The 17378-nt window shown below is 44.3% G+C and overlaps 1 protein-coding gene across 1 annotated transcript in view; it reads right to left on the bottom strand.

Annotated features, from left to right (window-relative positions):
- Positions 1 to 388: 388 nt before the first annotated feature.
- The window catches only part of LOC120053281 (UPF0606 protein KIAA1549-like), a 40926-nt gene continuing 23936 nt past the window's right edge, over positions 389 to 17378 (bottom strand). The window contains exons 11-19 of the mRNA XM_039000417.1: positions 15381 to 15523; positions 13877 to 14097; positions 12957 to 13192; positions 12099 to 12237; positions 11407 to 11727; positions 7848 to 7900; positions 5263 to 5408; positions 4750 to 4880; positions 389 to 2416 (exon numbers count right to left, since the gene is read on the bottom strand). Of these exons, the coding sequence (XP_038856345.1) occupies positions 2174 to 2416; positions 4750 to 4880; positions 5263 to 5408; positions 7848 to 7900; positions 11407 to 11727; positions 12099 to 12237; positions 12957 to 13192; positions 13877 to 14097; positions 15381 to 15523 (1633 nt within the window). The 3' untranslated portion in view covers positions 389 to 2173. The remainder of the gene's footprint in view (positions 2417 to 4749; positions 4881 to 5262; positions 5409 to 7847; positions 7901 to 11406; positions 11728 to 12098; positions 12238 to 12956; positions 13193 to 13876; positions 14098 to 15380; positions 15524 to 17378) is intronic.

The following is a 17378-nucleotide window of genomic DNA, read 5'->3' as shown; positions in this document are numbered from 1 at the left end:
CCTGACTGCAGGTCGGTGCCGTTAACGACTTCAGTGAGCAAATGCTCACCTTTGATGACCACTGGCACGCTGGAGAAGTGTGCTCTTTACGTCTGAATCCCGCTTTCAACTGTACCAGGCAGACAGCAGACAGCGTGTATGGCATCGTGTGTTAGTTGTTTGCTGATGTCAACATTGTTAAGAGTGCCCCATGGTGGCGGTGGGGTTATGGTATGGGCAGGCATAAGCTACGGACAACGAACACAATTGCATTTTATCGATGGCAATTTGAATGCACAGAGATCCTGAGGCCCATTGTCATGCCATTTATCCACCGTCATCACCTCGTTTCAGCATGATAACGCACGGCCCCATGTCGTAAGGATCTGTACACAATTCATGGAAGCTGAAAATGTCCCAGTTCTTCCATGGCCTGCATACTCACCAGACATGTCATCCATTGAGCATGTTTGGGATGCTCTGGATTGGCGTGTCCGACAGTTTCTTCAAGTTACAGCCAATATCCAGCAACTTCACATAGCCATTGAAGAGGAGTGGGACAACATTCCACAGGCCACAATCAACAGACTCATCAACTCTATGTGAAGGAGATGTGGTGGCAAAAGGTGGTCACACCAGATACTGACTGGTTATCTGATCCCCACCCCAACCTTTTTATTAAGGTATCTTTGACCAACAGATGCATATCTGTATTCCCAGTCATGTGAATTCCATAGATTAGGGCCTAATGCATTTATTTAAATTGACTGATTTCCTTATATGAACTGTAATTCATTAAAATCTTTGAAATTGTTGCATGTTGCGTTTATATTTTTGTTCAGTGTAGTTTACCATACATTGGTATTTAAAGAGTCTTAATATTAATACGGTAGCATCATCAGTAACCTGGATATATTAGGACAAACATGTGGACATTGTGCTGAAGCAACACAAAATCTAAACAAGGCTCACGTAGAGTGGGGCGAGTTACAAACTAAACCTAGCAGTGCTCTATCATTAACTATCTCTGGTTCCACTACTGCATTGGTAAAGCTATGCATGGGAGTTGCTGCAGTATGTTTATTGCAGGTCTCTGTCTGTCTGTGTCTAGTGTTGTCTGCTCTGAACTCTGATTTTAGCTGTACAGTAGATTGAGACAGTTGCACTCCCTCACGCTGTCACAACACAAGGCATTGTGTGGCTCGTGGCGGAAAACAATGTAATCCTGCACCTGGGGCGTGTTTTGACAGATTTGCGCATATCAATATCATGACGGAAAACACAAAGCGTAGAAAGAAGCACCAAAGGAAGATGGAGGAGAAGTAAGAAGCTCTTCAAAAACCAAATAAATACCTAATGGTAATGGTAAGATGCCTCATTGTTAAAGGTAACATGGTATCAATGTTTTGAGCCTAAATGACAGATGCCCTACTGGCAGAGAAATCCCACTGTTGTGTAAAATGTTGTTAGGATGTCAAGGCAGGATGAGAGAGAGAGAATCAAACCACTTTGCTTATTATCGTCACACAGAGAGTCTAGAATGCTGTTTAAAAAGGAAGAAAGCAACAACACCTCAAATAAAAAAACTGGGCTAGGATCAGCGGTTATAGCCAGGCTTGGGCAGAGATACCTTGGCCAACGCTGGAGAGCAGGGGACCATTCACCTTCTTGCTCTAACCACTAGGGTCACTTGGTCCAGTATACTGTACGACATAGGACAGTCTGGGTTAAGAAAGCCAGAGGCTAAGATCCAGAGCCTAGAGAACAGTTCATTCATATAATGATTCTAGCCATGCTTACGCTACCAGCTGGCATATGAAACAACCTCCTCATTCTACCCAGCCCAGCAGATAGGTGCAGTGAAATGTGTTGTTTTCCAGGGTCAGCCATTTTAGTACGGCGCCCCTGGAGCAAATTAGGGTTAAGTGCCTTGCTCAAGGGCACATCGGCAGATTTTTCACCTTGTTGGCTCGGGTATTCGAACCAGCAACCTTTCGGTTACTGGCCCAATGCTCTAGCCGCTAGGCTACCTGCCGCCCCAAGACAGTACGGTCTTGTCTTTCTCCTCCTGTACAACGGAACTTCCATGGGAAGCATTGCTAGGTTGGAGCAGGCAGGCAGGGGCAGTGGTATGACTGGTGGATGTAGTATTAGAGGTGAAGGTTCAGTGAGGACCAGAGGAGGCCATCTGTGATCAGCTGTGGTAGCTGGGCACGGCTTGCTGTTTCTGGGAGAGGCGCAGCAGCTCCTCCCTGATGGCCTTGATGAGGGAAGCAGAGGAGTGATTGGGGGGAGAGGAGGACTCCTCTGGAGGGTAGCCGAATCCGGTTGTGTGTGTGTCCAGGTGGGCCAGGGGGGATGAGGGCTCCCTTAGTGCACTTCTACTAGGCATCTGGAACATAGAGGAGGAGGAGTAGTCAGGGTAGCCCAGAAGAACCTGACGCAAACAGGGAAGGAGGGAAAGAAGAAGAGGGAAAAGAGAAGAGAAAGAAGTTTTAGGAGAAAAGAGGAAAGTATGTGTTTTTACATTGCTTATTTCACTACAGTTCTCAATAGATCATGGGAACGTTCATCTCTACAGATTGACAGCTGGGAGGTAAAATAACTACAGATGCAGGATCTTCATTTTCACCAGTTTGCTACAGCAGGAAAATGATCCTGCAGCAACAGGAAATGTGAAATATTATGTGGATTATAATTCATGGACATTTGTGACCCGTTTCAGGAAACTAGGTGTTTGTCGCAAGTCACGACTTCACAGGAGAGCCATTTTAGCATTAAAGCAAAAATTAAAAAAATGGAACATGTGAACTTTTATGTGCCCTAATTACAAACTTGTATGCCATCTGTAAATACAAATACAATTGTTAAATTATGAGCCTAGTTGTTTAAGCCACAGAAAAAGTCAGCAACCTTCCCACTAGCCATGATTGGCTGAGATAATGAGTGGGCTGGACATGACGAGCCAGAAGTTCGGATTGGTCTGCCATATAGATTGCTTCTGTCTATTTGAGCTGGTCAGTCTATGTTGGTAATCCTGTCGAACACGGCTTTAAAAAAAAATGTGTAGTGTAGTGGAGCTGCATAAACGTTGCTCTCCACTTTCTGGAGGATCGAGTTTTGAAATCAGTGGAATTAGAGTATGATAGCTAAAGAGATGGAGAAAACACCTGTCTCCAGATTACATCAACAAACTAAGGGCAAACGTGGCATAGCATCCATGACAGGGAGACGCGTCCATCATGCATGATGATGTATACGGACGGGTAAGATAGTCTAGCTAGCTACATTTTCAGATATTACACGTTTCTAATTTTGACATAAAGTGGTTTCATTTCAAGCTAAAGTGTACTGTTAGCTAGCTAGCTAACGTTAGCTGGCCGGCTCTCCCTAGCTAATGTTACGTGTATGACGTTATTATTCGTATCCCAGAACCGTTTGCTTTGCTAGTTAGAGCCTAATGTTAGCTAACATGGAACCTAGTTGGTTAGCTCCCAGCAGATTCATGCAGGGTAGTAACGACATGATTTGGCACTATGTTCATTGTTGTTTAACTAGCTAACGTTAGCTGGCTGGCTCGTTAGCTAACGTTACGTGACGTGTGTGATCTTACAGCTAGGTTCATTCTTGACCTAGCTAGCTAGCTACATGTCTTAGGCTAAAGTGTACAACACCCGGTGAATATGGCCAGAGTCAGTAAACGTCGGCAAAAAAGCATAATGAAATTGTTGTTAGCAGAGCTGGTTAGGCTGTTTTCATGTTATCCAGAGGTAAACAAATCATCGGCCGGACCGTCAAGTGTGCGCTCTGAACGCTCCGAGAGCAAAACGAGATGGGTGGGGCTAAAGCTTAAGAGGGTGTGAACGATGCTGAATGGGTGTAGACAAAGAATAGCTCTTCACTAGATACCAAAACATTCAAAGGCATTTTTCGTTGGGGTTGATACATTTTTCATCTGACATTTCAAAGTGAAAATTACAAACTTCAGAAGCATAAAAAAAAAAGTTTTATATATATATTTATTTTTTTCTCCCCAATTTCGTGGTATCCAATTGGTAGTAGTTACAGTCTTGTCTCATCGCTGCAACTTCCGTACGGACTCGGGAGAGGCGAAGGACGAGAGCCATGCGTCCTCCGAAACACAACCCAACCAAGCCGCACTGCTTCTTGACACAATGCACATCCAACCCGGAAGCCAGCCGCACCAATGTGTCGGAGGAAACACCATACACCTGGCGACCTGGTCAGCGTGCACTGCGCTCGGCCCGCCACAGGAGTCGCTAGTGCGCGACGAGACAAGGATATCCCTGCCGGCCAAACCCTCCCTAACCCGGACGACGCTAGGCCAATTGTGAGCCGCCACATGGGCCTCCCGGTCGCGGCCGGCTGCGACAGAGCCTGGACTCGAAACCAGAATCTCTGGTGGCACAGCTAGCACGGCGATGCAGTGCCTTAGACCACTGCGCCACCCTGGAGGCCCCAGAAGCCTTTTTAAACCTCAAATACACTACACGTTTTCCATTTCCTGGGTTGCAGGCAAGTTCTCCTGCAACAGGGTGATCAAATTAAGAACCTACATCTGTACAGTGAACCAACATCCATAACTACAGAACTCAAACTGATATGCAGCAACATAGAGTCTAGAAGAACAAGAGCATGCCATTGTACAGTACATTTGTAGATCTAGAGAGGCTAGCGGGAGGAGGAAAGGATTAAAAACGGAGGTACAGTAAGTCTCATAAGGCGATGTGAAGTCAGAGCAGGACTCACAGGGTCTCTGGTGGGTCTGTAGTCATCGTCAGCGTACGGTCCCCACCCTGAACCTCCAGTCTGACCTGGAGGGGCCCTGCTCCCCGCCGGGTACCCCCCGTTGATCCGGCTCAGGTGATAGAGCGGGGCACCTACAAACAGATGCACGTACACACACACGAGCACACACAAAAATATACATATCAACCCTCAGGCATATCTGACATTTAATCCTCACTGGCCTGTAATACACTTTGATGCAGTTCCTTCAGTTAACATCTCTGTGCAGCAGCAGCACTCCATAAGGCAGAGTCCATTTATATTAGTGTAACTCTCACAGCACACCAAGACCCAGACTCTTTAATAATTCAATAGAGACTAGGCTGTTTGAGGCTGACAGGCTCATGGGAGAGAGGTGAGTAGTCTGGGTTAGACACACATACATCCAGTGACTGTTGAGCTGTGTGTGTGTGTGTGTGTGTGTGTGTGTGTGTGTGTGTGTGTGTGTGTGTGTGTGTGTGTGTGTGCGCGTACCTGTGGTGCCCCCTACTGGTCGTGGCCTGGCAGAGAAGGGGAGGTCTTCAGTGTACAGGCCCCTGGTGGAATAGTGGCTGTCTGGGGGGAGCTGGTCAACGTGTCCTAGGTCAACTGGTGGCAGGTAGCTGGAGCCCTGGCTCTGTCTGAAACACAGCACAAATGTCAAATAGAGGTCCTATTATATAACGTCATAGCTTCTATAATGTGCATCAGCCTTCAGTCATTGTTTCAGTGTGTGTGTGTGTGTGTGTGTGTGTGTGTGTGTGTGTGTGTGTGTGTGTGTGTGTGTGTGTGTGTGTGTGTGTGTGTGTGTGTGTGTGTGTGTGTGTGTGTGTGTGTGTGTGTGTGAAAATCAAAAGAAGATCAACCAAAGGAATCACCACCATCTCTGTCTTTTATTGGGCAGTTAGGAGACTGGATCAATTAAACCAGTGGTTCCCAACTCCGGTCCTCGAGTACCCCTAACAGTACATATTTTTGTTGTGGCCCCTGACAAGCACACCTGATTCTACTTGTCTACTAATTATCAAGCCCTTGACAGGTTGAATCAAGTTTTTTTGTCCAGGGTGACAACAAAAATGTGTTCTGTTGGGGTTACTCGAGGACCGGAGTTGGGGCACACTGCATTAAACTACTAAAATAAAGATGAACTAAATAATGTATGAGGCCCAATTCCCTGCCCTCCGCATGGACACACACAAGGTAAAACATCCCCCCACTAAAGATCTGGTAATATGAGACCATATATTCAATGTATGGCTCAATGTAGCCTACAGTATGTATGGCTCAATGTAGCCTACAGTATGTATGGCTCAATGTAGCCTACAGTCGTGGGGGAAAACATAAGAAAAATGAAAATGCTCTTCCTATCCTCTCAGAGTTAGGTAGCTACACATACTATTACATTATATCACATACAGTTGAAGTCGGAAGTTTACATACACTTAGGTTGGAGTCATTAAAACTAATTTTTCAACTACTCCACACATTTCTTGTTAACAAACTATAGTTTTGGCAAGTCGGTTAGGACATCTATGTGCATGACACAACTAATTTTTCTAACAATTGTTTACAGACAGATTATTTCACTTATAATTCACTGTATCACAATTCCAGTGGGTCAGAAGTTTACATACACTAAGTTGACTGTGCCTTTAAACAGCGTGGAAATTCCAGAAAATGATGTCATGGCTTTAGAAGCTTCTGATAGGCTGATTGACATCATTTGAGTCAATTGGAGGTGTACCTGTGGATGTATTTCAAGGCCTACCTTCAAACTCAGTGCCTCTTTGCTTGACATCATGGGAAAATCAAAAGAAATCAGCAAAAACCACAGAAAAAAAATTGTAGACCTCCACAAGTCTGGTTCATCCTTGGGAGCAATTTCCAAATGCCTGAAGGTACCACGTTCATCTGTACAAACAATAGTACGCAAGTAAAAACACCACGGGACCACGCAGCCGTCATACCGCTCAGGATGGAGACGCGTTCTGTCTCCGAGAGATGAACGTACTTTGGTGCGAAAAGTGCAAATCAATCCCAGAACAACAGCAAACGACCTTGTGAAGATGCTGGAGGAAACAGGTACAAAAGTATCTATATCCACAGTAAAACGAGTCTTATATCGACATAACCTGAAAGGCCACTCAGCAAGGAAGAAGCCACTGCTCCAAAACAGCCATAAAAAGCCAGACTACGGTTTGCAACTGCACATGTGGACAAAGATCGTACTTTTTTGAGAAATGTCCTCTGATCTGATGAAACAAAAATAGAACTGTTTGGCTATAATGACCATTGTTATGTTTGGAGGGAAAAGGGGGAGGCTTGCAAGCCGAAGAACACCATCCCAACCGTGAAGCACGGGAGTGGCAGCATCATGTTGTGGGGGTGCTTTGCTGCAGGAGGGACTGGTGCATTTCACAAAATAGATGGCATCATGAGGATGGGAAATTATGTGGATATATTGAAGCAACATCTCAAGACATCAGTCAGGAAGTTAAAGCTTGGTCGCAAATGGGTCTTCCAAATGGACAATGACCCCAAGCATAATTCCAAAGTTGTGGCAAAAAGGCTTAAGGACAACAAAGTCAAGGTATTGGAGTGGCCAGCACAAAGCCCTGACCTCAATCCTATAGAAAATTTGTGGGCAGAAATGAAAAAGTGTGTGCAAGCAAGGAGGCCTAAAATCCTGACTCAGTTACACCAGCTCTGTCAGTAGGAATGGGCCAAAGTTCACCCAACTTATTGTGGGAAGCTTGTGGAAGGCTACCTGAAACGTTTGACCCAAGATAAACAATTTAAAGGCAATGCTACCAAATACTAATTGAGTGTATGTAAACTTCTGACCCACTGGGAATGTGATGAAAGAAATAAAAGCTGAAATAAATCATTCTCTCTACTATTATTCTGACATTTCACATTCTAAAATAAAGTGGTGATCCTAACTGACCTAAGACATTTTTACTAGGATTAAATGTCAGGAAATGTAAAAAACTGAGTTTAAATGAATTTGGCTAAAGTGTATGTAAACTTCCGACTTCAGCTGTATGTATTGTATTGTATCTCTATGGTTAGCTACTCACCGCTGTAGTAAGCCTTGGACTGAAGGAGGGGACATTCCTAACTCAGCGTATCTCTGAGGAGAGAGACATTTTGTCAGGACAAAGACACACAGACACTGGGATGGATAAGAGAGACAGGCATTTTGTCAGGACAAAGACACACAGACACTGGGATGGATAAGAGAGACAGGCATTTTGTCAGGACAAAGACACACAGACACTGGGATGGATAAGAGAGACAGGCATTTTGTCAGGACAAAGACACACAGACACTGGGATGGATAAGAGAGACAGGCATTTTGTCAGGACAAAGACACACAGACACTGGGATGGACAAGTAAAGACTACAGGGACCTCACTGAAGCGTGCAGATCATGTATAATCAAAACAGATATCACCCACTAACACAGTATATATCCAGATAAAGCACTTTACACATAAAAGGCTGGAGCATAATATTGATATTTATGTTGATTGAATTTTACATTACGCCATGATAGACTTTGGCTGAGAGTCTAACATCGTACAGCACACTAAGCTTTGGTGTTTTGCAGGGAGAAATGGAGAAATAGCCTATGGGCTTCTCTTGTTTCAGCTGGATGTTGTTTTCCTGCTCTAAAAGTGACCTTTCAGAGCACATTAACGCACTGAACCAGAACAAGCACTGAGAATGGCTTTTATGAGAGCACAGATGAATTTAGAGCTCTCTCTACACCTGAGGTAGCCAACTGTCTTTATTGGGCTGGTTTTAGACAACAGAGCTATTACTCTGCTAAGACGTCTGTATGAATTTAAAATGACTGGGAGTGAACTTTATAAAACTAAATAGGAAAGGTCAAAGAAAATGTTCATCTAGAACGCTGAAGAGACAAACCTTTATTTGCTCTTATCAAATTTATTAAGGTCTGCTCTTGCCTCAAATGCCCTAAAATCAACTTTGAACAGCAGAAGGTTTTATATTTAAGAAAGGAATGCAGTGTACATTTAAAGCACTGGTATATCCACTACTATTGCATAATACATATAGTGCTGGTATTTGTTTGAAGCGGTTGAATCTGGACTGGAAAGTCCCTAATATATATCATTCATGATAAACAGCTCCTTCCTCACATTTGAATGTATATTATATTGTAAATCTTCCTAATATAATCAGTGTAATCGGGAACACACGCTATAGCAGTAATCTCATATAACCACACATAACACAATGTAGTATCTTATCGTTTAATTAATTAGCATGGTACTGCCTTGAGGGCAATTACGACCTAGTCCTTTTCTTTTTTTAAGCACAGTCAAAGGGTTGCTGCATTGCACGTTAACCAGAGGACTGTACTGTAGTGTAGATGACAAGTGTTTTGTTGCACCTTATGGCAAACAACCATACCAAACCACCAGCAGCCTTACGTCTCAAAAGGTTGGGCTGTGCAGCTCACATGTCCTAAGACTTAGGAGTTTGTTAGGAACATATGTACAGTAGTTACAGTATTACTGAGCAGGCTTATGGCTCGTGCAATGTACTGTAGTAGTGTACAGCTGCATGAAGGTCTTATGTGCTGTAATAATGTAGTGTTGAGTGGGGTCAGGGGTCAGGGGGCTGGGTGGACGAGACAGACGGAGACTTCTTTCACTGATTAGTAACTAAGAAGATCTAATTAAACCGGAACATGTTGTAAATGCAGTGTGTCTGTGCGGAGAGTCAAACTGACAGTGAAAACCTGAGAGTGGCGAGGTAAAGGAGGAAAAACAGTCTATCGTGACGTACAGTGAGGGAAAAAAGTATTTGATCCCCTGCTGATTTTGTACATTTGCCCACTGACAAAAAAATGATCAGTCTATAATTTTAATGGTAGGTTTATTTGAACAGTGAAAAACAGAATAACAACAAAAAAAAACAGATAAACGCACGTCAAAAATTGTATAAATTGATTTGCATTTTAATGAGGGAAATAAGTATTTGACCCCCTCTCAATCAGAAAGATTTCTGGCTCCCAGGTGTCTTTTATACAGGTAACGAGTTGAGATTAGGAGCACACTCTTAAAGGGAGTGCTCCTAATCTCAGTTTGTTACCTGTGTAAAAGACACCTGTCCACAGAAGCAATCAATCAATCAGATTCCAAACTCTCCACCATGGCCAAGACCAAAGAGCTCTCCAAGGATGTCAGGGACAAGCTTGTAGACCTACACAAGGCTGGAATGGGCTACAAGACCATCGCCAAGCAGCTTGGTGAGAAGGTGACGACAGTTGGTGCAATTATTCGCAAATGGAAGAAACACAAAAGAACTGTCAATCTCCCTCGGCCTGGGGCTCCATGCAAGATCTCACCTCGTGGAGTTGCAATGATCATGAGAATGGTGAGGAATCAGCCCAGAACTACACGGGAGGATCTTGTCAATGATCTCAAGGCAGCTGGGACCATAGTCACCAAGAAAACAATTGGTAACACACTACGCCGTGAAGGACTGAAATCCTGCAGCGCCCGCAAGGTCCCCCTGCTCAAGAAAGCACATATACATGCCCGTCTGAAGTTTGCCAATGAACATCTGAATGATTCAGAGGACAACTGGGTGAAAATGTTGTGGTCAGATGAGACCAAAATGGAGCTCTTTGGCATCAACTCAACTCGCCGTGTTTGGAGGAGGAGGAGGAATGCTGCCTATGACCCCAAGAACACCATCCCCACCGTCAAACATGGAGGTGGAAACATTATGCTTTGGGGGTGTTTTTCTGCTAAGGGGACAGGACAACTTCACCGCATCAAAGGGACGATGGACGGGGCCATGTACCGTCAAATCTTGGGTGAGAACCTCCTTCCCTCAGCCAGGGCATTGAAAATGGGTCGTGGATGGGTATTCCAGCATGACAATGACCCAAAACACACGGCCAAGGCAACAAAGGAGTGGCTCAAGAAGAAGCATATTAAGGTCCTGGAGTGGCCTAGCCAGTCTCCAGACCTTAATCCCATAGAAAATCTGTGGAGGGAGCTGAAGGTTCGAGTTGCCAAACGTCAGCCTCGAAACCTTAATGACTTGGAGAAGATCTGCAAAGAGGAGTAGGACAAAATCCCTCCTGAGATGTGTGCAAACCTGGTGGCCAACTACAAGAAACGTCTGACCTCTGTGATTGCCAACAAGGGTTTTGCCACCAAGTACTAAGTCATGTTTTGCAGAGGGGTCAAATACTTATTTCCCTCAATAAATGCAAATCAATTTATAACATTTTTCACATGCGCTTTTCTGGATTTTTTTGTTGTTATTCTGTCTCTCACTGTTCAAATAAACCTACCATGAAAATTATAGACTGATCATTTCTTTGTCAGTGGGCAAACGTACAAAGTCAGCAGGGGATCAAATACTTTTTTCCCTCACTGTATGTAACAGTTATCCATATAACATTAGGAAAACGGTGCACTGCTGCACCTCACGCTTACGAAAGCCGGTGAAATCCCCCCCAAAAACCTCGAACTTACGAGACACCCTTCGGTGTCAATTGCACTCGTCTGTAGCAGGACAAGGACCAAGCAGGAGAGCTGTCAGTAGGCCCCAGAGGTGTTAGTGAATCAATAGAGCATACAGACTCACCGAGGAGAAGGGGCTGAGTGCTGGGTAAGACGAGCCCCAGGGGCGGGTTCCACCACGGGGTGGGGGGCTAGAGCTGGGGAGGTTGGAGTTGACACCAGTTTGGGTGAGGCCGGCCGCGCTGCCCTGGGAGGTGGGGGAGACCAGGGCAAAGGCATCGTCCAGCAGAGAGTGCATCTGCTGCCGGGCCTCCTCGATGGAGGGCTGGGGGGGCATGTAGGGGGGCGGGGGCGGGGCATGCCCCGGAGGGGGCGAGTTGGGGCCAAGGAAGACGTCGTCGTTGGGGGAGGGGGTCCCGGACTCTGGGGCCTGGTCAGGGTCCGACTGGGAACAATAAGAGACTAGATTTGACTAATGTATTACTAATGTAAAGAAAGGAGGAGAAATATGGTCATTAGCCAAAGCCATCATACACATCATGACTCTAATATTCATTCAGATCAATTTGGAGTTGGAAAAAAAATATAAAATAAAATAAAATAAAAAATATTATTTTAAAAAAAATATCGCAAAAATGTGATTCTGTTATATGTTTTGTAACAACGCCAAAAGGAACAGAAATGTTTTATGTAAGTTACATCTGGACCAAGAAGACCAAGAAGACATTCCTCTCCTTTGACAACATAAAAGCACCTCTCTGACTGAGATTTCTATTGTGTGTATGTGAATACAATATGCTCCACAGGTATACCCACCACATAGGCCACGTTGTTGACCCCAGGGTATTTCCTGTAGGTGCCGTCGCTGTCGTTGGAGATGAGGCGGTCCTTGTCTGCGTCCGTCAGGCTGCCGTTCAGCTGGTGCTTCTTCTTCTGCTTGGGAGAACGCCTCCCCCTGCCATTGAGAGAGAGAGAGATGTCAATACAGAGTAGCAGCACATACAGTATTATGTAAGGGCAAACAAACACCGACAAACACACTGAAATGGCACCCTATTCCCTACAGTTAACAATTCTTTGACCAGTTGGTCTAAAAATGGCACTAATCCTTATATAGTAGTGCACTATATAGGGAATAGGGAGCCATTTCCAACGCAGGGACAGAATCAAAGTGTTTAGGCCTGGACTCTTATCTACTGGTCGTTTGGAATGGAATGGAGGCCTGGCAATCTGAATAGACATCAAACGTGAGGGTTTTTTATTCAATGGAGATATCTTTATCTTTCTCCCTAAAATGTTAGCAAACTGAAGGTGCATTTTAAAAACTCGTTCTACTTTTCCACTTTCTAAACTACTCTCCTACCGGTAGGAGACTTCTCCTCATTGTGACTGCAAAAAGCACCGGAAGTTTCTCCCAAGTTCAAAGTGATCAAAACAAATTAGTCTAGATGTTTCTGGAGGACGTACAGCTCCAAAAATGATTTTTCTCTGTCAGTCATCAGTGAAGAAAAGCTGGATGACATTCTCTTGAGAAAAAGTTCAGAATCGCGGTATCTTTTATAAAGAGAAACATACAGACATACCGCAGTTCCCTCAGGTACATTTACTGCACAACCACGCATGCATACCCCTCACTGTGTACACCCTACCCGTCCCAAACCCCAAATAACTGACCTCTTTTTAGGCTCCATGAACAGCGAGGGCATGTGGATGTCGGGGTCCAGGATCTTGTCGATCTGCATCTGGGCCTTGTGGTAGATGCGGTCCTGGTCCTTGGGGTCAGTGGTCAGACCGTTGTCCACCAGGTCGTCCATGGCTGGGAAGTCATAGTGACCCTTCCTCTTGGCCCGCAGACGGATCTTGTTCCGGTGGTGCTCGATCTCAGACTTGTGCCTCAACGCCACCTGGGTCTTAATAACAACAGGCAGACATGACTGCAGTGACTCACTTGGCCAGATGCATCTTTACTATACGCACGGCATACTTCATTTGACCTTGGTTTATACAGGTGAGTCTGACTGAGATGACATCTCTTTTGTCTGTACATTCGTAAGAGAAAAAGGTGCTATCTGGAAGCTTAAAGGGTTCTTCGGCTGTCCCCGTAGGACACGGGCGTCAAACTCATTCCAAGCAGGGCCATGTGTCTGCGGGTTTTCGCTCCTCCCTTCTACACTAGTTAGTAAGGAACTCCTCTCACCTGGTTGTCTAGGTCTTCATTGAAAGACCTAGACGGCCCTCCGTGGAATGTGTTTGACACCCCTGCCATTGGAGAACCCTTATAATAAGCCTTTTTGGTTCCAGGTAGAACCCTTTTGGGTTCCATGAACCCTTTTTGGTTCCAAGTAGAACCCTTTTTTGGTTCCTGGTAGAACCCTTTTTCTGGTTCCATGGAACCAAAAAAGGGTTCTACCTGGAACCAAAACCTAAAGGCTTCCCCTACGGGGACAGCCGAAGAACCCTTGTGGATGTCCAGACAGTGGGGAGACTAGAGAGGATCAGAGACACTCACATTAGAATCTACTGTTCATTACTGTAACCTGCATACATGTGTCTGAGGAAGGGTGTTAGTGGGTCCTAGAGGTTCAGCATCTCACCTCCTTGTTGAAGATGTTGTGTGTTTCTTGCCCACTGCCATTGATACCGTTGACAGTGGCGCCGTGGTGCAGGGCTGGGAAGGCCATGGGCTGCATGGCGATCAGCTGGATCTTATTGGACAAGCGCCGGCTGTCGTCGGCCGAGCGGGACATGCGGTCCACATGCTCGAAGATGGAGGCCGACGACAGCTGCTCGTCATGGCCGTTCATGGGTGGAGGACCTGAGGGGGACCAGGGAGGAAGACTAAGGTCAACATCACAGCCATGCAAGTTTGTGATAGAACTTACAGGTGTCATGCAACTATTTTCACCACCAGGGGGCAGATCCTTTGAAATAGACTCACTGAACAGTGTACTTACTACACAGGCATGAAACTGCATTCAATCGGATTACTACTTTTAACATGATCACGATATGTTTTTATATGTATTCCAATGTAAGATAATGTTTTTGTTTTGTTTTGTTGGGAGCTACAACAAGAACAAGGCAAGTTCATGACAAAGCTAACGTTAAAACTACTGTTGTTCAAGAACATTCATTGCTCCCCATCTCTGACGACACATCTGACTTCTGAATAGTGGTGATTGATGAGAAGCACGACACAAAGCAACCATGACACAACGGAGGTCACGTCACGGTCGCACAGACAGCAGCTACAGGTCCCAAAAGCCTCATGTCTACTTCAACACCGAGAGAAGTTGAACTGACAGAAAGCAAAACTCTTACCAATTCTATTCTTCCCTGAGAGCCAAAACAGACAAGACAGAGAAAGTGAAGTCACAGGAAAACAACGGACAGAAAGATTCAAGTTAACTAGATGACAAGGTAATTCTGTTTAAAACATATCCATATAGGCTAAAGTCTCTCCCTACCATTTCTACAGGACTAAGTCAGCGGCAGACCCAGAGCATTTAGAGCAAATACTGGAGGAGTCGGACATCGCTCTGCACTACATCATCACTGGTGTGTATACACTACTCTGAGTGCTATGTCAGGTCTTTGACCATCCACAGCAGAGGGTCATCTAGAAGAAGAAATTCCAGTGCTGATAACGTCCTGTCTCCTGGCCTCAGCCAAGCTTATTTAGACTGTGGAGAGAAGCGAAGGAGCCTCTGTTTAGCATGTGTGTATGTGCAAGTACTCTAGAGTGCTTTGAGGTCGTACTGCTGGAGCCATTCCTCTGTGGTGAGTCAGGTTCAGTCTGTGCCTGGCTGGCGTTGTCTCGGTCTCTGTCTGCACAGTGTACACACCCAGCAACCAGGCCAGAGTGGCACTACACAGGCCTTTCAACAGACTGTCAGACGTACTACCTACCTCACTTTCACACTAACTCAGTCTCTCCCCTTTCTCTTGCTCTCTGTCCCTCTCTGTCCCTCCTTCACTCCTGGTCTGTATCAGTTGCTTGTTTCTCTTCCCCCAAGTCTCTATTTCCCTTGTTTTCCCTCTCTCTCTCTGCTCCCCTGCCCCACCTCCTCTTCTCTCTGTGTTGCCAAGGACACTTGCCATTTAAAACATTGATGGGGATCTTGCGGGCCTGCTTGCTGTCGTTTGGCATGGCGATAGCTCTCAGGTTCTCCTCGGCTGACTCCCTCTCACGATCACTGGACCCAGCACTCACCATGGAGTCCCCGTCCGATGGAGAGATCCTGTCCCCGGAAAGCCACACACAAACCTGTCATGTTTGTACAAACACGCGAGCACGCACACACACAAACATGCTTACACATGTATACACAATTCCGAAGCTCTATATACTGTATAGAATGAAAACAACTGTGCTTTTAATAGTCGTTTTTAATTAATCAATTCCAGGGGGAAATACGTTTGTAATGACTTTTTCTCAAAAGAAAAAAGATTTTTGTCATAATCTATCACTAGGATTATTCCCATTGACAGCATAATTAAGTTCCTATCCAACTTGGTAGAACAGCTTTCCAGAGTCAAGGACATGTCAATATCAATCCTCTCTTTCAATCATTACCGCTCTAATCCCCTACATTAGTGACAATGTGACAGCAAACTATCATACTCGTCACCGGATTCAGTGCTGACTGCCACTCCTGTATTCAAGCCTAAATGATCTGCTATTAGCTAAAGCAATTAGCAAGGAGAAATGATCTTTCAGTCAGAGCGACCATTCTCCCGTCTCACGAGAATAGACCATCACGCATTGACACCATTGATTTAGCTGTGACGGTTCGGTAGTGGAGAGGCCAGCGATAGGCTACTCCACAAACTGCTAACCGTGCTGTGCGGGTCATGGGACAGAAAATGAACTGAGCTGTCCACAGTAGGTCACAAACAGGAAGTATATGTCACTGCTTTTACATTTTCTACCAGGATTATGTATCATAATATTTCATTTGTAAAGAGCATTTCCCACGCTCAATGTGCATAAGGTAGAAACCAAAACACAAAGCTCAGCGACCATACATCAAAAAGTAGAAAAAACAATCCCAGCATATCAAACCTTACCAACATATCAAACCTTACCAATATATCAAACCTTACCAATATATCAAACCTTACCAACATATCAAACCGTACCAATATATCAAACCGTACCAACATATCAAACCTTACCAACATATCAAACCGTACCGACATATCAAACCTTACCAACATATCAAACCTTACCAATATATCAAACCTTACCAACATATCAAACCTTACCAACATATCAAACCTTACCAATATATCAAACCTTACCAATATATCAAACCTTACCAACATATCAAACCTTACCAACATATCAAACCTTACCAACATATCAAACCTTACCAACATATCAAACCTTACCAATATATCAAACCTTACCAATATATCAAACCTTACCAACATATCAAACCTTACCAATATATCAAACCTTACCAATATATCAAACCTTACCAACATATCAAACCGTACCAATATATCAAACCTTACCAATATATCAAACCTTACCAATATATCAAACCTTACCAACATATCAAACCTTACCAACATATCAAACCGTACCAACATATCAAACCTTACCAATATATCAAACCTTACCAAAATATCAAACCTTACCAACATATCAAACCTTTTGACATATCAAACCTTACCAACATAAACCTTACCAACATATCAAACCTTACCAATATATCAAACCTTACCAAAATATCAAACCTTACCAACATATCAAACCTTACCAACATATCAAACCTTACCAACATATCAAACCTTACCAACATATCAAACCTTACCAACATATCAAACCTTACCAATATATCAAACATTACCAATATATCAAACCTTACCAACATATCAAACCTTACCAATATATCAAACCTTACCAACATATCAAACCTTACCAATATATCAAACCTTACCAACATATCAAACCTTACCAATATATCAAACCTTACCAACATATCAAACCTTACCAACATATCAAACCGTACCAATATATCAAACCTTACCAACATATCAAACCTTACCAACATATCAAACCTTACCAACATATCAAACCTTACCAAC

Source organism: Salvelinus namaycush, chromosome 9 (assembly GCF_016432855.1).
Source record: "Salvelinus namaycush isolate Seneca chromosome 9, SaNama_1.0, whole genome shotgun sequence".
Lineage (NCBI taxonomy): Eukaryota > Metazoa > Chordata > Actinopteri > Salmoniformes > Salmonidae > Salvelinus > Salvelinus namaycush.
This window is presented reverse-complemented; position numbering and strand designations above follow the sequence as displayed.